Source organism: Aspergillus welwitschiae (assembly GCF_003344945.1).
Source record: "Aspergillus welwitschiae strain CBS 139.54b unplaced genomic scaffold BDQ94scaffold_3, whole genome shotgun sequence".
NCBI classification, from domain to species: Eukaryota; Fungi; Ascomycota; class Eurotiomycetes; order Eurotiales; family Aspergillaceae; genus Aspergillus; species Aspergillus welwitschiae.
This window is the reverse complement of record NW_020798697.1, coordinates 639,591-658,189: the sequence shown is the minus strand read 5'-3', so window position 1 is coordinate 658,189 and position 18,599 is coordinate 639,591. Positions and strand designations below refer to the sequence as shown.

General features: G+C 50.4%; 8 protein-coding genes across 8 annotated transcripts; 5 read left to right on the top strand and 3 right to left on the bottom strand.

Moving 5' to 3' along the window:
• Positions 1–166: 166 nt before the first annotated feature.
• Positions 167–1,188, top strand: rip1 (ubiquinol--cytochrome-c reductase catalytic subunit RIP1; the record flags this gene model as incomplete). Its single annotated transcript, XM_026770498.1, has 4 exons — positions 167–461; positions 619–707; positions 793–943; positions 1,007–1,188. The coding sequence occupies 4 exons, from the start codon at positions 167–169 to the stop codon at positions 1,186–1,188; spliced, it is 717 nt and encodes a 238-aa protein (XP_026631044.1).
• A 575-nt stretch (positions 1,189–1,763) lies between these two features.
• On the bottom strand, positions 1,764–3,747 carry she9 (putative mitochondrion biogenesis protein (She9)). The gene is made up of 2 exons (XM_026776398.1): positions 2,877–3,747; positions 1,764–2,805 (listed from the first exon to the last, which is right to left on the bottom strand). Exons 1-2 carry the CDS (start codon positions 3,448–3,450, stop codon positions 1,898–1,900), a joined length of 1,482 nt encoding a protein of 493 aa, XP_026631043.1. The 5' UTR covers positions 3,451–3,747; the 3' UTR covers positions 1,764–1,897.
• On the bottom strand, positions 3,504–4,707 carry BDQ94DRAFT_135517 (putative stress response RCI peptide). Its single transcript, XM_026764686.1, has 2 exons — positions 4,502–4,707; positions 3,504–4,439 (listed from the first exon to the last, which is right to left on the bottom strand). The coding sequence occupies exons 1-2, from the start codon at positions 4,557–4,559 to the stop codon at positions 4,030–4,032; spliced, it is 468 nt and encodes a 155-aa protein (XP_026631042.1). The 5' UTR covers positions 4,560–4,707; the 3' UTR covers positions 3,504–4,029.
• Positions 4,708–6,948: 2,241 nt separating this feature from the next.
• Positions 6,949–7,394, bottom strand: BDQ94DRAFT_135515 (uncharacterized protein). The gene has a single exon (XM_026764685.1). It carries the CDS (start codon positions 7,169–7,171, stop codon positions 6,980–6,982), a length of 192 nt encoding a protein of 63 aa, XP_026631041.1. The 5' UTR covers positions 7,172–7,394; the 3' UTR covers positions 6,949–6,979.
• Positions 7,395–8,042: 648 nt separating this feature from the next.
• On the top strand, positions 8,043–10,042 carry BDQ94DRAFT_72378 (SH3 domain protein). Its single transcript, XM_026776397.1, has 4 exons — positions 8,043–8,325; positions 8,377–8,460; positions 8,519–8,681; positions 8,740–10,042. Exons 1-4 carry the CDS (start codon positions 8,231–8,233, stop codon positions 9,955–9,957), a joined length of 1,560 nt encoding a protein of 519 aa, XP_026631040.1. The 5' UTR covers positions 8,043–8,230; the 3' UTR covers positions 9,958–10,042.
• Positions 10,043–11,356: 1,314 nt separating this feature from the next.
• On the top strand, positions 11,357–13,043 carry BDQ94DRAFT_135506 (actin-binding ADF family protein). Its single transcript, XM_026764684.1, has 6 exons — positions 11,357–11,471; positions 11,588–11,657; positions 11,721–11,731; positions 11,840–12,100; positions 12,167–12,215; positions 12,278–13,043. The coding sequence occupies exons 2-6, from the start codon at positions 11,652–11,654 to the stop codon at positions 12,416–12,418; spliced, it is 468 nt and encodes a 155-aa protein (XP_026631039.1). The 5' UTR covers positions 11,357–11,471; positions 11,588–11,651; the 3' UTR covers positions 12,419–13,043.
• A 157-nt stretch (positions 13,044–13,200) lies between these two features.
• Positions 13,201–14,584, top strand: BDQ94DRAFT_135501 (cytochrome c oxidase subunit IV family protein). The gene is made up of 3 exons (XM_026764683.1): positions 13,201–13,673; positions 13,769–13,962; positions 14,052–14,584. Exons 1-3 carry the CDS (start codon positions 13,364–13,366, stop codon positions 14,139–14,141), a joined length of 594 nt encoding a protein of 197 aa, XP_026631038.1. The 5' UTR covers positions 13,201–13,363; the 3' UTR covers positions 14,142–14,584.
• Positions 14,585–15,599: 1,015 nt separating this feature from the next.
• Positions 15,600–18,260, top strand: BDQ94DRAFT_135498 (F1F0 ATP synthase subunit beta). The gene is made up of 7 exons (XM_026764681.1): positions 15,600–15,745; positions 15,867–16,033; positions 16,176–16,261; positions 16,322–16,364; positions 16,507–16,823; positions 16,889–17,738; positions 17,808–18,260. Exons 1-7 carry the CDS (start codon positions 15,735–15,737, stop codon positions 17,888–17,890), a joined length of 1,557 nt encoding a protein of 518 aa, XP_026631037.1. The 5' UTR covers positions 15,600–15,734; the 3' UTR covers positions 17,891–18,260.
• The last annotated feature ends 339 nt before the right edge of the window (positions 18,261–18,599 follow it).

Sequence of the window (18,599 nt, the reverse complement as noted above, 5' to 3'; positions counted from 1 at the left end):
TTTGGTTCGACTCTTTCCGTATGCCGGGCCTCCGACCTCAACCTCGACCTCTTGGGAAAATCAAATCCTCCCTCCGTCCTTATCTCTCCCTCTCCACCCCCCACACCCCAACCCACCTCCCTGCGGTCGTTCTCTATTGCAATTGATTGCAATTGCTCGTCTCGCCATGTCTCTCTCCGCCGCTTCCAGCTCTATCCTGCGCGCTTGCGCCCGGCAACAACTGCCCTCTTCTCGCGCCGCCATTGCCTCCTGCCAGCAGCGGAGGGGAGTCGCTGATGCCTCCAAGTCCACTTTCGATAGCCCCTTCGGCAGCTCCAAGGAGTACTCTTCCACCCTGAAGATCCCCGATTTCAGCAAATACCAGTCCAAGAAGCCCCCACGCTCCAACCAGGTCTTCTCTTACTTCATGGCCGGTTCCCTCGGTCTGGCCTCTGCCGTCGGTGCTAAGGCCACCGTCCAGGGTAGGTACCCCTGGAGACATTGAATCTTGCGCATATACATGAGAAAAGAGGAGGGAAATCTAGGAGGGGGGGATATCAGGTTGAACAATGGGAGGGAATGGCTGTGTGCTTGACCGCTCGGGACAAATCGCTGATATGGAGTTTCTCTCATTACTAGACTTCCTGGTCAACATGTCCGCCTCCGCCGATGTCCTCGCCCAGGCTAAGGTTGAGATTGGCCTTGGTGCCATCCCTGAGGGCAAGAACGTATGTTCTATATTCTCTTTTCCCCCGAACCAGAAGGCTGGCTCGTCCCCCTTTGCAATCCAGCATCTGACCGATTCCGAAACAGGTTATCATCAAGTGGCGTGGTAAGCCCGTCTTCATCCGTCACCGCACCCAGGACGAGATCCAGGAGGCCCAGAAGACCGAGTGGCAGTCCCTCCGTGACCCCCAGGCCGACGAGGACCGTGTCCAGAAGCCCGAGTGGCTTGTCATGCTTGGTACGACATACTCCTCCCCGACCCGCCATTGACCTCCCATCTAATATATATCCCCCTATCTAGGTGTCTGCACTCACCTTGGTTGTGTCCCCATCGGTGAATCCGGCGACTATGGCGGCTGGTTCTGCCCCTGCCACGGTTCGCACTACGACATCTCCGGCCGTATAAGAAAGGGACCCGCTCCCCTCAACCTCGAGGTTCCCCAATACAACTTCCCCTCCGAGGACACCCTCGTCATCGGTTAAACGATTTATAATCGATTCGATCTGAGACCGCGGGAATCGGGCGATGGCCGTAAGAGCAGAAGTAGAAGTAGGAGAAGGGGAAGGGAGAGAGAAAGAGAGAGAGGGAAGGTTTGTATTTGTGCATTAGACGAAAGCCTTCCTCTCTCGCTTTCTACTCTATGTGTGTCTTTTTGTCAAGATTAAAGAGACCTTGTGTTTTTAATATGGACCCTGGAAAAATGAGCCTCTTGTTCTATTACAGTTTCTTAACACTTTTTTCTTTCCTTCTTCCCTCCGCTTGCTCATAGAGCCTGTATCACTCACTCGTTGTTTCTTCAGGGCCCAGTGTTCTTTGCTTCGTGTTATTGGGTATAGACGTTGGGGAAGATGTGTGGGTGGGTGATGTTGGACATACAGATGTGTATTTATCTGTTTGTATGTTCGATGTTGAGTATATGTGTTTTGTCTTTTGTTTTTCAATGTTTCGTATAGTCACCATCTATGTTCCGGTTTCTTTTGTACTACAATGCGGTCACCGTTCCAATTACCAATACGTAAGTACTAGTAGTCAATCTTAACAAATTTGGGACAAGCACCGATGAGGTAAGAAGTGTCTATCTATTTATACATTTACTTATCTGAACGCTGTACATCTAATAACTAGAATGAACATCACATGCTAATAATTACATCAATCAGGCTATCAAACAGATCAATGGCGATAACCTCATCACCGTTGCCGAATAATCATCGACAACATGCCGATCACCGCCGCACCAGCAGCAGCGCTTTGCAGAGCAACAGTAGAGAGGTCTCGTTGCGTGAGCACGACTTGGCGGTCACTGAAGAGATCGTGGAGATATTGGCGCAAGGATTCTAAGAGGGGAGAGACGCGCGCGAGCTGGAATTTGATATACTCCCGGATATTGTCAGGGGCGGGTTTGCTGACTGTGGTATTGGCTGACGGTTCCGCATCAGCTGGATCCGAACTAAATACCTCCGGTTCGGTGCTCTCAATCGTGACGATTGCATCGGTATCAGCGATTGGCTCATCTGCGGGAGAGGCAGACGGCTCTGCAGTCTCAGCGGTCTCAGGAGTGGCTGTAGAGGCGGTAGATGTAGTAGACGATTCCTGCGCCATCTGGTTCTGAGCAGTCACGATCTGAATGCGATCAAGCGCCTTTTCCTTCTCAATGGCTTCGATGACCTTCTCTTCGAAGCCCTTGACGAGTCTCTTGCGACGCCAGGGTTCCACGGCGATTTGAAATATCAGGAACAGAAGAACGTTGACGCCCATCAGGCCCCAGGTACCCCAAGTACTCATTTGGCGGATCTTGTCCGACCAGACTTGTTCCTCGTGATACCGGGACAAAATGCTCTTGCTCAATTGTGCAGCGGCCTCTTCGGCCTCGTGTTCGGCCTGGCTCAAAGCCTCCTGTGCTTCGTGCTCGGCTACTTCGTTGGTGTGGTCGTTGCGGTAGAGGTGGGTGAATCGCTCCAGGTCAGTGGGGGACCAGGCATGTTTGCGCTGGAGAAGCTCGTTGACTTCGCGCTGGGAGGTTGATCGGTTGTTGATGGCAGCTGCGTAGGCATCTTTCGCTGTGCGGACTTGGAGGCGGGCGGTGCGGAGTCGCTCCTCTATTCACCCATGTCAAAGGTTAGAAACAATAGTTCTAATGATTAAGTTATGGAATATGGGTGCCACATACCTTGTCTATGAATCTCCTTCTTCAACATTTCGATCGCCGAATAGCCCGTAAGATCATTCAATCGCTGTCCTGCCACGAAAATGTTGGACTGCAGGTTGTCCATCACATCACTGAACCGCTTTGTGAATTGTGACCTGCGTTGCTCTATGTAGGATGGAAGCCCTCCATCTCCCCATCCCTTTCCATTGGCCTCGCTCTTCTCTTCTTGCTGCTGCTGCTGCTGCTGCTGCCGGCTCTGTGTACTTTCTCCCGCCTCCGCAGCAGCGGGAGGAGCCTGTTGCTGACTCCCCGCATCGGCTTCTAGATTTGCGTTCCCTGCGGGAAGAGCTATGACTGGGCTTGCATCTTCCTTCGGCTGCTCAGCAGGCTTCCCGTCTTTGAGGGGATCAGACGAGTAAAGCGAGGACTGGGTTCGAAATTGACATTGCAGGCAGATGGAGAAGTTCCGCGGTGCAGGGTAAAGAGAGTTCGGTCCAACGGCGGGCAGGAGCGGTCGTCGGACTGGGCGGGTTGTTCGGGTGAGGTTGAGAGTTGATTTGAAGGACTGCCTGAGCAGCAATGGCATAGACTGCATGGCCGTTGCTAAGGCCACTGGGACGCCGACCAGACGCTTGTTTCGTTTGTTGTGCTGGATTATCGGGTGGGTTTCAAGGCTGGTCGGCGCCGGGAGAGAAGGCGGTCATGCGGAATCGCCGCGGTTCTGCACGGTTCTGGTGGGTATTTCAGTAGCGCAACGTTGGGGATGTTTTTGTTGGTTCCGACAAGACTATGTCTCGTGGCCTTGAATGGAGACTTTTCGGGGTCTGCTTGATTTTCTATGCTTTACATAGTGTACATCCTGTTCGCATGGTAATTTTATTGGTATAAGAGTAAGCTAAACAAACGTGAAACGACATTAACCTCCTTGGTGTCCTAGTCCGCTGATACGAAAGAAAGTGGTAGAATGATGTAGACAATACATGATTAACAACGTCATTATGCGTGATCGCAGAGTAAACTGCAGAAAAATATCCTGTGATGGGCGTCACAAGGCAAGATATGAGTAGGATGTGTAAAGCGAGTGAGCTCTCATGAAGCAATAATTCCGGATAGTAATCACTGCTAGCGCAGTAAATGCGAATGGGGCTGCCGGTCTTCCCTTCCTCTAAGGCACTCAGTCCTGCACTTTATGGTCTCCCTTCACGGCCTCAGCATAGGTAGGAGGTGGGCGACTATCATGATGTTCCTGGCTGCTGCTGCCAGCTTGGGCTTGTTCCTGAGAGTGATTCGGAGTAGGCTGCCGGTTCTGTGGCGGGGCGTTTGCTGCTTGGGGCTGTTGTGGCGGCAAAGTACCATAGCCCCTCTGGGAGGGATGCTGGATCGGCTGGTGGGAAACATAGTAATATGTTACGCGACCGTTTTCCGCATCGCCAGGGAGAGGTTCGTAGCTAGGGTCATCATAATCTGGTTCGGGGTACTTGAGTATAATGTACCAGGCGTGTAAAAGCCCGGGCACGTAGCCAAGGCAGCAGAGAGCAAGGTTGATGATGGAATCGGCCGTGCAAATGCCTACTTTGATCCACACTGAGCCAGTCGGTTAGCATGCGTCCTCTCGCAAATGCAATCAATGTGCGATCAATACTCACCCGAGACTGGGGGAAAGAAAACCGCGAGAATCGCTAGAAAGATGTCTGAACCACACATGGCTGCAATGGTAGAATAGGTACTCTATTGATCAACCTCCTGACCATGCAAGTGTTCACTGTAAGATTTTGGCTTGTATCTTACGATGTAGGTTTCAGTATAGGAAAAAGTACGCATGAACCTGACAGCGGCAGGTAGTGGTGGGATGACGAACGATAAGGATGGATGGATGCCTGCGTGAGCCTCCAAGTCAGATGACGTCGTTAATATCACCTGACGGCACGGGTACTTACTGGGGATCACCACATAGAGTAATTTCTTATCATACTCTCTAGGCGATATTATGATACTTCATTTATTAGAGTAAATTCCTTTCATTGGACATAGATTGTTTCACGATAAGTTGGAGAGTGCTCTCTCCACGGGTGATACTGCGCGCAGGCTGTTGAGAAGACTGAGCAGCCGAGACCGCTGGAGACGGGTAGCTGGGGTAATCAGTAGAAACTATGTAGTTCACAGATTTTCTTGAGGGCCATTCTATTGAAAGTATCTTCGATCGCTTCATTGGGACGGTAGTAAGTCCCTCGAAGAGGCCTTGCGCGATCGATGGTGTTCCATCCTAAACTAAATGTTTACGAAATATCCAAAACTTGCACATTTATATATACTAGTGCCACTATCTGTTCATGTTCTTTCCATTTCCTATCAAAATAATCTTCCCTCCAGTCCCTACCAACTAATAGGAACTATGCTGATAGTCTCTCCTACTACAGTGCTTCTTCTACTATGCTATGAAAACAGTAGTTCCTGGCCTATCACTTAGTAGTACTATTTGTATTTCAGCCGTCAGAGGGACAAGACAGAATGTACTACAAGTATAACTACCACCAGTTCTCAAATGCACGAAGTAGCACTGCCCTCAAATTTCTAAGTAACTTGCTTACACTGGACGAATTAGATGGTTTATCCTGGCTAATTTTTTATTTATTTTCTTTATTTTTCTTGTTACTGATTTCTGTAAGTCCAGAAGCATTCCATAGAGCGGAACTCTACTCTCAAATTATGCCAAGGAATCGAACTGAGTATATCCGAGAATGTGATCAGTAGAAACCCAAAATGGAACCTTAGATATCGGTTGAGCAGCACGGACAATATTTTACACATCCATCAGCCACAGGGTCGTGCCACGATGTGCCGATACCAGACAGGCGATGAGTGAAACAGCTTCCACGGCCTCGGGTGATGTTGTCTCCAGATGTCCGTAATAGTATCTATCTTACTGGCTTCCTAAAATGATTTCCTGCAGGGCACATTGCAAGGATTAGGTGTTGTTTCAACATGCCCCTTTACCAGCGAGCGGGATGTGATACAGATGCCATGATACACTCAGACTTGCGGAGAATATGTGGGGTATCTCAGAGCAGCCCGGTCGGCTTGTTCACAACCCTGATGTCGGAGATAGTCGCTGAAAACTGAATGGGAGTCTCAGAGCGACCTTTGGATGCATCTCGATAGGGAAATTAGTGATCTAGTACCTAGCTCGACGATGGATAAATGCAGAAGCAGCATGCCAGGTTCTGTGGTAAGCGAGCTCCTCGTCCCTGTTAGATGACCCTAGCATTGTGCGGAAAGGGGCGTATGTGTGACACGCAAGGGTGTATTATCATCTGTTCTCTAGTTGGGACGAAACTATTTCGAATAATTGGTAGGTATTCTGACACTATGTTGTACACCCAAAAAAGCCGCCAGTTGTATACCTTGTATTGCCATAGATATTGGATGTATCTGAATCATAATGTAGCCTCCACCAAGCATCCCTACCTTACGAGGTACGGTCAACGGGGATAATGATTTGGAGAATCACTCTGATGAAAGCCATGCAGCAGTCTTTCGTGGGCAGTCGTATCGCAGAGCCAGGCGAGTGAGGCGACGATAGCGATCGGCCCAAAGTGGATGTAAGTAACATACTTACGGTACACCGACAAGTGCACCGCGGACGGTGTCTCAAGCTTACATCCCGACCACTTGGGGATCAACCTGGGACAATGCTTCAGGTGTGGAATATCAGAAGGATAATAGCAAATATTTGCCCAACCTGGCGGTTCCTAGTGTACCATAAAGTTGCACAATTTGGTTCTGCTCCCGTGTTGGCCAGGCCCACCCTTATAGCTGCTGCGGCTTTCCCTGGTTCTCTTTTCCCACGAAAATTTAGGGAGTATATTCGAGGTAGATAGTTAACAGAACTCCGAAGGTGGCACATGTAACAAAAACATACCACTGCATAGATGCTTACAATCTGAAACACTATTCTGTGCTGGCTTGATCAAGGCTAACGGCAATGGATACACTTCATCCGAATAGTGGAGGCTGGGCCATTCGCTGTGTCCAGCACAGTCCGTGCCTCTGGCACCAACAGCCTCAAATCGGACGTGTGCCACGTCAGTCGATCACCGCCAGAGATAGATAATCCCTAAGAACTCCTATGCATCACAAAATTCCTCGCGATGATCAAGGCAATAAAGTTCCCGGTTCCTGCATTGATTCTTCCTTTTCTTCTCTTCTTCCGCTTGCTTGTTCCTGAGTTCCTTGCAAATCCAGCGACACCCCCTGCAGGATCTCATAAGTTGGTCTGACTTTACGCCAGGGAGTGGAAAAATTCTGACCATTCGCATCCTTGCTGCAAGCGCAAAGCATCCTAGAGTTAGCCAGTGTCTACAGCGAAAAAGTGAAACGCAGAAGGTTAGTGTTTACTTCTGGAAAGTTTGATGGGTGTGATAATGAACCGAGTCGGGATCGGCTCTTGTACCTCAGTTCCGGGTGCTGGTGGAGCTCCGTTTCAAGATTTCATTTGATAACACCGAGTCTCGCAACAAGTGGACTAACTCGATCTGTAGGCGCAACTGAACCTTCATGCGGAGGGACTCAATCGCAGCGCATTGCAGTGGAGCAGTTTAATTGGAAAGACGCCGGCTACTCTTGCGAACCGCCCGCCCGTCCCCCTTTTGAGTCAGTCTTCTCCAGTCGCGGCCCTTCTGGTGCTTCTGCCTCTTTACCTTTTTTTGTTTCTTGCGCTTCTTCCGTTATTCAAGATTGTTCCGTGAAGGAGCCGACTTCCATCGAGTCCAATCGCGCCGTTCTGCTGGTGCTTTGCTTTTCTGGGTCTCTTCCTTTCGGGGGGCCTCGAACCCAAGCGGCAATCACATCCAGCCCAGACTGGGAAAGCACGGCCTTCCTCCAGGTTCCTTGTCTAGCGCCTGCCTTTTCTGCCGTGGATCGACGCCTCTTTTCATTTCTCCTCCCGTGACTCTTCGATTATCTTGGGCTTTCCTCCTTGTCCTTTGCCTTCGCCGTTGAGGTGCTTCCCGACATTGCTCGCTATAAACCCAACCAAGTCACTCGTTCATCCTCAGGTTCTAATCGCATCGACAGAGTCCCTTGCGCTCTACCCGAATATTCTTTCTCGCTTTCTCTAAAAATCTATTTGTCCCACTGATTTTGGACGCGTCGACAATTGAACCCACTCGGGTTAAAGACCATCGTTGCGCACATCCGATCGTTCATTCAACACCCAAAAAAGTAATCGCGAAAGAAGGGAATGAGCATGGAAACGACTAAATCACTCTCCTGCTGAATGTCCATATCCGAATTGTGATCTGCTCGTCATTGTTCTGCCCTACGATATCAATTTTCGCATTCAGAAGCACCTGGCAGCCGCCAGTGTCGATCCAACCATGTCCGGCACTTGTATCTCATTGTCGGGCTCGACACAATGCCCTGCTTTTGACAGTTCCTCTGTCTCGACGAATTCCAGTCTCTACACCGATTTGTATGTCCCAGCGTCCAAGATGGAACGTCCATTGCGCTAACTGCCTCCGAGTCCATTCATGCAATATGTGTCGAACCTCACGCAGTTCGACAATGAGTTGAGCAGCTATGTCATGCAGGGATATGTGAGGGAAAAGTAAGTATCCCATTTCGCAATGGCAGGGGAAATGACTGACCAAACTACTATTTACTAGGTATGAGGAATACTTGGGCTGTCAGGGGGTAAACTTGACTGATACCGACGATTATTACGCCCGCTATACGACAAGTGTGTTATGTAGCAGCCTGGTACAAAGTTCAAAGAGTGATTGCAACCTATCCGATGAAGAATCAAGACCGCTTTGCGCTGATACCTGCGTTTGTCAACCCCCTTCTAATCATTTGTTGTTTGGACATCACCACTAACTTCTATTAGGCATCAATGGCGATAAGTGAAGAGGCGATAGTCACGGACACCAACCTCTGCTCCGGAAAGGCAAGCGACTACATGTCTCAAATTCGGTCTGACTTTACGATTTGCGCCCTACCAGCCGATTCGCTTACGGTAACTTGCATCACGGGAGCTGAAAATGAACCGAAAAATTGCGGATTCCGTTCGAATGTCTTGGGACTGTGTTCGTATTGCGCCTCGGGCTCGTCAAATTCCACCGATTCGTGCTGTACAGACTCGAATGCTGCTACTCGGTGTTCGAATGTCACAGTTCCGTCTTCGACACTTCCGCCGATATTCACCTCCACAGCTGCATCCAACTCAACAGCAGGCTCCAATGACTTATCGGGAGGTCAGATAGCAGGGATTGTTATAGGTTCTGTAGCCGGGTTTGCTCTTCTCGCCGCCTTAGCCGTGCTAGCATTGATCTATTGGCGGCGCAGGCGCCGGGCGGAGAATGATAGCTCACTGAATCAGCCCAATCCCCAGAGGAAGGGGTCACCGTCAATGCAGCAGGACCGAAGCCCGCACGAGTTTGCTGCCATACCCGGCGGAAGAGTTGCCAGGATGTCTGCATTGCGCGAAGTTCCCAGCTCATCTCCAGCCCGATCTCGGTACTCTGCTTTGTTCGGTGGCGCAAAGTACAGCGACACCTCAGATTCCGATCACGGTGCCAGCCCTGGGGCAATGTCGAAAAAGATTCCCCCCACAACCGGAAAACGCCATGGCTCGCTTTCCAGTAACTCAGCCTTAGCTGGTGCGGGCACTGATTCCTCCCCTCGGTCAGGAACTGGTGGCCAGTATTCGTCACCAGATGGACTGACCAGCGGCCAGTCAGAGCAGCTGTCCGCCTTCCAAGACTACTACTCGCAGGATGACATTCATCCGGGCGACAAGGTTGCCGTACTCTGGGCATACCAGCCTCGGGCAGGTGATGAATTTGCGCTGGATCGCGGTGAAATGCTAAAAGTGATTGGCATCTGGGATGATGGGTGGGCTACTGGTATTCGAATTCCCGAAACAGCAGAGGATCACGATGCTCGACACCGCGAGCAGCGAGATAGTGGCGTATCGAATGGCTCACGGCGGGCAGCTACATCTCCCGCTCCCGTCGGGGATATCAAGGCATTCCCTCTGGTCTGTGTATGCCTCCCACAACATTGGAGGAAGATCATCGATGGTGGACAAGCTGAAGACGACTGAGGGTTATTGGCAGCAGCTACTTGCCCATCCGTCTATCCAACACATGGTACCATTAACGCCGAATTTATGCCCCAGTGATGATCTTTTTCTTCGATATTGTTTCCTTTCGTGCGATTGATGAGTATAACCATCAGCCTCTCGCCTAGTTTGTCTTTTCAAACTCTTGTGACATGGACGATATCCTGAGACGATTTCATACCCTTGTCATTTGCGCTTATTCTCTGTTGAATTCTGTGAGCTTCTATATACCCCATTCTACAGCAACAGGTTGTTGCTACTTCATGTATGATTTTATTTTTTTCTTTGCTTCCCTTCGTTTTTACATACATCTTATCTCTTCTATGCCGCTGATCCCACCATGTGCACGCGTCTCGTGGACGATATGATGTCGATTACTGGTGCGGTAGCGGGGTTCTTTTATGTGACTACCTATTCGCCATCGTGCAGGGTGAACGATGGTAAGCTTTACGGTTTGGAAGTATAGATTATTCTGATACCGTGTTTCCATAGATGGTTTGAATAATTGAAGATGACTTTGAAATGTAGTTGTTTAATTACATTCTGTATGGACTTGATAACGGAGTAAGATGACCATAGTCAAAGCATATGGATGCGTTCAATCCCTAATTGGAGCTAGATCACAGGCCGCATATACTTGCATCAGACTTGGGCAACCAGGCACCATGATATTCGTGATGATGACGGACAGTACCCGTGCATTGCCTATGTCTCTAGGCATAAATCTAGGTACTGCGCAGTTTTCATGCCCTGACGTGATACTGCTCGGCTAGCCGGGGCTAGTTCCATGGTTGGTAATCTATCAACGGCGGATTATTCCGGTGCAAAACAAGATTCGTCTGCCTGGAGGTACCAAGAATAGAAAAGCCAACAGTAGTTGACTGACAAAGGCAGACAGGCGTCTACAAAATGCTAGCTAGCTAGCTAGCTGGTCGACTTAAAATTTACACCTAAATAGATCTCTCCCAAGATAGCAAAGCCCCCACACTTTGAGCGACCGCCGAGGTATGGATCGTAGATGCCTGGGTCATCCATCTATGCCACATGTACTCCGTAGGTTCTGGCCCAAACACATCGTCATCGCCAGTGAATAATCGCCTGACATGCATCAGGGTGCAGGCAGGTGCATTACCAATGAGTTGGGCCTATGGGTTGGTCACACCTAGTCAACAGTACATACTTTACCTCATTTACCTCACAGTAAAAGTCCAGGCTTATTTCGTCATCCGCAGGATTCAGGGGGAAAAGATGGGTGGGAAGGGGAAATAAGCGGCCGGTGGTGCGACGGGTGGGTCACGTGCTAGGCTCCCCCCACCGCCGCCGCCCGCCGCAGCAGCAGCAGCCCAGCAAAGCACAACTAAATGCCCCTCTATCTCCAGCTCGGTTCCCATCCATCCTCCCCCGTTATATTCCTCTCTTACATCCCCTCATCCTGTCTCCGTTGCTCTTACGCAGACTACCCCGTGAAAGCCATTTGACCAGTTCAACGGTGCTTGGTGCGTATACCACATTTCCCTTTTCGTTCGCCGTTTTTTTTCTCCAACCATCTTGCGATTATGACAAAGGACAAATAAGGGGGAATCCGGCCAACTAACATCGCGTGCATGCGCAGGTTATCTGTCTGTCAACTCGTCTTACCTCTTTACCATCTCTCCCCTTTATCCACACAAACAACCATGTCTGTGAGTAATAATCGCCCTTGCGTTCCCCTCTCAGGGCTAACCATTTATTTTCCTGCCTTGTAGCTCGCGTCTGGGTATGTTCCTGACTGCTTCTGATCTCCGCATGTATCTTCGACCATCCCTACAGTATCGGGAACTCGACGATGACAACCGAATAAGGCTGACTAAGTTACGGAGGACAGTGTTTCCATCACCGATGAGTGCATCACCGCATTCAACGAGTTCCGCATGAGCGGCAACAGCAAGGGAAGCAAGACGAAGTTCATCATCTTCAAGATCGCCGACAACAAGAAGGAGGTTGTCATCGACGAGGTTTCCCAGGACGAGGACTACGAGGTCTTCCGCGAAAAGCTCGCGGCCGCTAAGGATGCTAAGGGCAACCCCGCTCCCCGTTATGCAGTTTACGACGTCGAGTACGACCTGGGCGGTGGTGAAGGCAAGAGGTATGATGATGATGACGATGCCGAACGTTTACTTTAGCATATCTGCTCACTTTCTTCTCACCACAGGAGCAAGATCATCTTCATTTCCTGGGTTCCCAGCGACACCGCTACCCTCGTACGTTCCGCACCGTCTCAGTTGTTCAAGCCCCCAAATCATTGCTGACACCGATGAAACAGTGGTCCATGATCTACGCCAGCACTCGCGAGAACCTGAAGAACGCCCTCAACATCCACACCTCCATCCACGCCGACGACAAGTCCGACATCGAGTGGAAGACCGTCCTGGCCGAGGCCAGCGGTGGTAAGGCTGGCAAATAAACAATGGCGCCGGCTGGGCCCGGGCCAGGTGACTAGGATGTTGCAAGTTGCAACAAATCACACTGACTCACTATGCGGAGTACCTCGGAACGACCAAATCCTTCAGTTTCTCTGCACAAACTTAGTTAAATGAGAGATCGTTACGACTTGATTTCTTTTGATAGTGACCGTATCATCTTGCGATCGTGGCACTTTCCTTTTTTTCCATGATGAACGAATATCGGGGAGGGGCTTTTCTTTCTCTTTATCAGCGTTTGTCTGTACAGAATACTGTTACGTGCCATGGTGTGTGTGAATACGCGATTCGATGTAGAGTAGAAACATCAGGTCACCCTGCACACAACGAAACCCCAAAACTGTGCATTGAGTCGAGTGCCTAGGTCTGAAACCCGTGTGAAGCACTCATCTCGACCGATGAGTGCTGGGAAGGGACACAGGCTAGGTAGTATGAGTAGTAAGTAGGAGGTAGCACTTGGGTGGTGAGAAAGGGCGGCTTGTAGATGGTGAGTAAACGTATGGAAGATAAGGCGCCGAGAATGAATCGGAAGGGACACTGTAGATGGCTTGGACGGATCAGCCTTAATGTATAGTAGTATACCCTATAAGAATACTAGGGGAACTGTGGTGCTGACGGGAATTGGGAACATCATCGTAAGATGTTTCTTGGGGGCAAAAGCCATGGCGGACGGTCGGGACGGGCAGCGGGCGTGGACCAATGAGGGCGGCGGTAAAACGGACTAAGCTAGCCTGTCCGGATACTCGACTTCCACCTCAAACCACAAGTCGAACGTCGTCTTCGTCTCCCATCGCGACTCTTGGTACCCCCCTCCACTCTACCCCAGGTATTTCCCATCCTCAATCCCGACGAATCGGCCCTCTCGCTGCTGGAAAGTTGCTTTTTGGCGATCAATTGACTCTAATACGCGCGCACACCCTTAGCACACAATGTTCCTTCGTTCCGTTACTCGCGCTGCTGCTCGCAGCTCGGCTGTGCCCACCACGGGCCTGCGCTCCTACCGCACCGTTTCGGGCCCAATGGCTTGCCTGAACGCTCGTCCTCAGACTGAGAAGAAGTCTATCGCTCCCCAGCAGACCCGCGCCGCCTCCGAGCATGCCATCTCGAATCCCACACTCGCCGGTATTGAGAAGCGCTGGGAGGCCATGCCCCCTCAGGAGCAGGCCGAGCTGTGGATGCAGCTGAGGGACCGCATGAAGGTCGACTGGCACCAGATGACTCTCCAGGAGAAGAAGGCCGGTATGCTGCTCTTTCTTGCCCCTTTCCGCTATCTTCCCCGCGTCCAGCAGAATTTTGCTAACATGGGCCATTTTTTCTTCTTCCCCACGATTTAGCCTACTGGATCTCCTTCGGACCCCACGGCCCTCGTTCCGTGCCCCCCAAGGGCGAGAACCTCAAGATCTTCTTCAAGGTCGCCCAGCTCACCCTCGTCAGCTTTGGTATTTTCTACGTCATCCACCTGTTCGCCAAGCCCCAGCCCAAGACCATGACCAAGGAGTGGCAGGAGGCCTCCAATGAGTATGCTAAGGTATGTGAAATCAACAATCTGCATCAGTTGCTCGCCAATTGGCGTTGGCTGCACTTTGGAACAGTCGCTGATGAGTATCATCACAACAGCAAGAGAAGATCAACCCTATCTACGGCATCAGCGCCGAGGGTTACGAGGGCAAGGGCTTCGTCCAGAGCCCCCCTGCTGAGAAGCAATAGATTGCCACCGCTCCCCGGGAGGAACAGGTATAACAACGGGGTGTGCAGTGGATGGGTAGTATTGGGCTACAGGAATGAACTGCTGCCTCCCACCGCACGACCTTTGATGACGCCGGTTCTGTGCCCATCAATCCTGGACACGATCCTTCGCCTCTGTTCTACTTGTTTGTCAATGTTAGCCCAAAAAGACCTCTGTATCTCGTACTGTGCAATAATCAATCATCTCCTTTGTAGCCATAGAAAGATCAGACTGCAGGTTCTTTCGTGAAATTCCTGTAAATGCTGTAGAAAATACGGGATAGAATTTCTAGACGCCCCCCTGTAGCTAGGAATTCACGGGTGTTATACTTTCAACTAGAGCCTCTTATTCTAGCCTAGATAGAGCTTACACTGTATATGGGGGAGATACTACGATGAAAGAGGTAATTACATACAGGATGACGTTACTTTGATATTCTCTGCTGGCAGGGCGCAGAAAGGTTCGGGGCCACTGTTCGGTAGAGAGGCGGTAAGTCGGTGGTTCAATTGAACCGGAGAGCTGTCACAGTGGAAATATACGGTCTAATACTCCCCTAACAACAGGAAGAGCAATAACAAGTACAAGACTAAAGGGAAATAAAGGAAAAATAACATCAACTAAAATAATTACAGCAATGTATCTACTCCATATTCAGGTAAGGACTCAATGGGTTGGTGGCTGGGTTGGTTGGTTGGATCCCCAAATGCACGGTCGCCCGGTTGTTTACCGTCGAGACACCGCAAAACCAAGCTGGGACCCCCGAAAGGGTAATCACGGGAACACGTCAGATTTTTTTTCGTTACAGCAGCGTTCGTCCGATATCGTCGGTCTGTCTTTCCGTTACAGCGAGAGAACAACTTGCTTTCTTGTGTAGGCCCCCCAACCCCCTCACGAAATTGCTTAAGCGCTTTGCAGGATGAGAGGGGAAGGGAGGAGGTAATGCTTGGCTATATGATGAACTTATGGATATAAAGAATTTTCTTCGTATATAGAGTTTTACATTTATATTTATTTTTATTTAATTATAGCTAGTTCTTAATTTTTTATATAAATAAATATACCTAGGCATAAAGAGAAGAAAACAAAAAGAAAAGCAAAAGCAACCGGAGGAATGGGTATTAGTTAGTATTATTATTTTGATGGGGTCTCCTCCCAGTGCATCCGGGCGCCAAGACCATCCCCATTTGTGTGCGAATTTCCCCCTAACAACCAAACAGGGCAAGGTGGGAAAGCTCTCCAGTACTATCAGCACCGAATCACGCCCTGCCGCCAGCATCACGGACATATGGGGGTCATTAGATTCTGCAGAATGGACTGGCAAAGATGCGGTCGCCGTAGTAGAACCTCCTAGTGACGCCGGAGAGCTGAAGCTGGTTACTATGCTGGCCAGCGCGTTGCTCGGTACATCACGGGATCGTCGGCAAAACCGCCCCGGAAAGGCTAAGCCGGACACATTCGCCCGTGTCCACCTCAACCTCAACCTCTTCCCTTCCTTTCCCTCTTTCTTCCCTCTCCCCATCCTCTCGTCCTTTTGACCTTTTCTATACCCCATTTCGCTCTTCAACACCATCAAGATGTTCAAGAGGTGTGTGATGATGTTCCCCCGGATCCCTCCTACAACCTTTTATACATTTAGATAATTTTTTTATCTACCTTTTAACCTTTTAGACGCTTCCAACTAACCATTTCTTTCCCCCTTGTTACAGCGGTCTTGCCCGGACCTTCGGGAGGGCTGCTTTTGCCCGACCTACCTCCGTCGCCCGTCGCGCTTTCCAGCCTAAGACCAATGGCCTTCCCTCCCTGGCCCGTATGGCCAGCACTGAGGCCTCTTCCGTTGGAAAGATTCACCAGGTCATTGGTGCCGTCGTCGACGGTATGTCCCGGTCCCCCGTCCCAGAGAAAACCCTGCCGGCGGCTACGCGAAAATCTTTTCCGAGCCTCGATTCCATCCACAATCTCATCAAATTCGACTCAATGGCCATCAAAAGAACACGATATCTGACTCTCGCCAACAGTGAAGTTCGACGGTGACAAGCTCCCTGCCATTCTCAACGCCATTGAGACCGAGAACGGTGGCCAGAAGCTCGTCCTTGAGGTTTCTGTATGTACACCAAAATCGAAGCTCCAATGACATCAAGCTCTTATAGCTAACCCAATCTAGCAACACTTGGGTGAGAATGTCGTTCGTACCATTGCCATGGACGGTAAGCTTTTCCCTCTCTCTCTCTCATGACCATGAAATTCCAGAGTTGCTTGGCAATATCAACATATTGTCACCGCCTTCTCTCTACCTGGTCCTTCCACGTGTACTCGTCTCGCTGTGGCTAACATCAATGTTCCTCACAGGTACCGAGGGTCTGACCCGTGGTGCTGCCGCCCGTGACACCGGTGCTCCCATCACCATCCCCGTCGGTCCCGGCACCCTTGGCCGTATCCTTAACGTCACTGGTGACCCCATTGACGAGCGTGGTCCCGTCAAGGCCGACAAGTTCCGTCCCATCCACACTGAGGCTCCCGAGTTCGTCGAGCAGTCCACTGAGGCCGAGATTCTCGTCACTGGTATCAAGGTCGTCGATCTGCTTGCCCCCTACGCCCGTGGTGGTAAGATTGGTCTCTTCGGTGGTGCCGGTGTCGGTAAGACCGTCTTCATTCAGGAGCTGATTGTAAGTTTTGGCAATCTTATCAAAAGAAATTCCATGTGACCCCGTAGAACTAACACATTTTCTAGAACAACATCGCCAAGGCTCACGGTGGTTACTCCGTCTTCTGTGGTGTCGGTGAGCGTACTCGTGAGGGTAACGATCTGTACCACGAAATGCAGGAGACTGGTGTCATCCAGCTCGAGGGTGACTCCAAGGTCGCCCTGGTGTTCGGTCAGATGAACGAGCCCCCGGGTGCCCGTGCTCGTGTCGCCCTTACCGGTCTGACCATTGCCGAGTACTTCCGTGACGAGGAGGGTCAGGACGTGCTGCTCTTCATTGACAACATTTTCCGTTTCACCCAGGCCGGTTCTGAGGTGTCTGCCCTTCTGGGTCGTATCCCCTCTGCCGTCGGTTACCAGCCCACTCTGGCCGTCGACATGGGTGGTATGCAGGAGCGTATTACCACCACCACCAAGGGTTCCATTACCTCCGTCCAGGCCGTCTACGTCCCTGCTGACGATTTGACTGACCCTGCCCCCGCCACCACCTTCGCTCACTTGGACGCCACCACTGTCTTGTCCCGTGGTATCTCCGAGTTGGGTATCTACCCTGCCGTCGACCCTCTCGACTCCAAGTCCCGTATGCTCGACACCCGTATCGTCGGTGAAGACCACTACAACACCGCCACCCGTGTCCAGCAGATGCTCCAGGAGTACAAGTCCCTCCAGGATATCATTGCCATTCTGGGTATGGACGAACTGTCTGAGGCTGACAAGCTTACCGTCGAGCGTGCTCGTAAGCTCCAGCGTTTCCTGTCCCAGCCCTTCACCGTCGCCCAGGTCTTCACTGGTATCGAGGGTAAGCTGGTCGACCTGAAGGACACCATCCGCAGTTTCAAGGCCATCATCAACGGTGAAGGTGACGACCTTCCTGAGGGTAAGTTAATTTATTCCCACTTTCTATTTTGTGACCAACATGGATGCTAATTTGTTTCCTTCTCTACAGCTGCTTTCTACATGGTTGGTGACTTCGAGTCTGCCCGCGCCAAGGGTGAGAAGATCTTGGCCGAGCTCGAGAACAAGGCCTAAATGTAATATTGTTTTTAAGCGCCCTTTTCCTTTTTTGTTAGACATGGACTTCCCTTCTTCCATGTGCCGTTTTCTACCGATCCGTGTACAGTACTCGAATTGAGAAAAGGGAGTTGAAAGAAAGGCGAGGTCCCCCCTATATAAAAGGATGAGAGCGCTCTTAACGTACACCTCTCTGAAAGTCTGGATGGAAACTTCTAGACTTGTGTTACACTACGTGCTCATGTAAGTAAGTTAAAATGACCACAGTCAGCCTGATACCCGCTGGGCTGGGACAATTGTACTCAAATTTCCTTTGTTGAACCGGGGGACCATGATATCTGTTGCGTAGACATTCCTGTAGCATGTAATCTGTAAGATTCCGAACGAGCCATACGTCCCTTCTATGCCACGTATCAACTTCTCCTCGTTACCGTGCCTTGTTCTACATATATCCCATGAGAATATCTTCCACCACTGTATTGCAACTACACCACAACAAATGCCATCGCTATTCAATATATATTGATATTTGGTTTCACTTTCATCGAGTTAACAGTAGTATTCCGTGGTACCTGTATATAGAAGCGGAGGGAACGTAAAGGGACTGCATCGATCTTGGCTGAGTAGATGATCTCGGAGATGAATAGACAAGAGGATGGGATCGAGAGCTCAGTTATATATATTGAGTATTACTAGTCAGTAGTAGTAGTAGTAGTAGTACTACTAC

Excerpts from the sequence above, each read along its gene's own strand:
- BDQ94DRAFT_135517 (XM_026764686.1), bottom strand. The coding sequence starts at position 4,559 with ATGTGTGGTTCAGACATCTTTCTAGCGATTCTCGCGGTTTTCTTTCCC. Across the intron at positions 4,440-4,501 it reads TTTCTTTCCCCCAGTCTCGG|TGTGGATCAAAGTAGGCATT; the intron begins GTGAGTATTGAT and ends CGACTGGCTCAG.
- BDQ94DRAFT_72378 (XM_026776397.1), top strand. The coding sequence starts at position 8,231 with ATGTCCGGCACTTGTATCTCATTGTCGGGCTCGACACAATGCCCTGCT. Across the intron at positions 8,461-8,518 it reads CAGGGATATGTGAGGGAAAA|GTATGAGGAATACTTGGGCT; the intron begins GTAAGTATCCCA and ends ACTATTTACTAG. Across the intron at positions 8,682-8,739 it reads CGCTTTGCGCTGATACCTGC|GCATCAATGGCGATAAGTGA; the intron begins GTTTGTCAACCC and ends AACTTCTATTAG.
- BDQ94DRAFT_135501 (XM_026764683.1), top strand. The coding sequence starts at position 13,364 with ATGTTCCTTCGTTCCGTTACTCGCGCTGCTGCTCGCAGCTCGGCTGTG. Across the intron at positions 13,674-13,768 it reads TCTCCAGGAGAAGAAGGCCG|CCTACTGGATCTCCTTCGGA; the intron begins GTATGCTGCTCT and ends CCCACGATTTAG. Across the intron at positions 13,963-14,051 it reads CCTCCAATGAGTATGCTAAG|CAAGAGAAGATCAACCCTAT; the intron begins GTATGTGAAATC and ends TCATCACAACAG.
- BDQ94DRAFT_135506 (XM_026764684.1), top strand. Across the intron at positions 12,101-12,166 it reads GGCGGTGGTGAAGGCAAGAG|GAGCAAGATCATCTTCATTT; the intron begins GTATGATGATGA and ends TTCTCACCACAG. Across the intron at positions 12,216-12,277 it reads CCAGCGACACCGCTACCCTC|TGGTCCATGATCTACGCCAG; the intron begins GTACGTTCCGCA and ends CCGATGAAACAG.
- she9 (XM_026776398.1), bottom strand. The coding sequence starts at position 3,450 with ATGCAGTCTATGCCATTGCTGCTCAGGCAGTCCTTCAAATCAACTCTC. Across the intron at positions 2,806-2,876 it reads GAAGGAGATTCATAGACAAG|AGGAGCGACTCCGCACCGCC; the intron begins GTATGTGGCACC and ends ATGGGTGAATAG.
- BDQ94DRAFT_135515 (XM_026764685.1), bottom strand. The coding sequence starts at position 7,171 with ATGCGAATGGTCAGAATTTTTCCACTCCCTGGCGTAAAGTCAGACCAA.
- BDQ94DRAFT_135498 (XM_026764681.1), top strand. Across the intron at positions 16,824-16,888 it reads TCTTCATTCAGGAGCTGATT|AACAACATCGCCAAGGCTCA; the intron begins GTAAGTTTTGGC and ends CACATTTTCTAG. Across the intron at positions 17,739-17,807 it reads AGGTGACGACCTTCCTGAGG|CTGCTTTCTACATGGTTGGT; the intron begins GTAAGTTAATTT and ends CCTTCTCTACAG.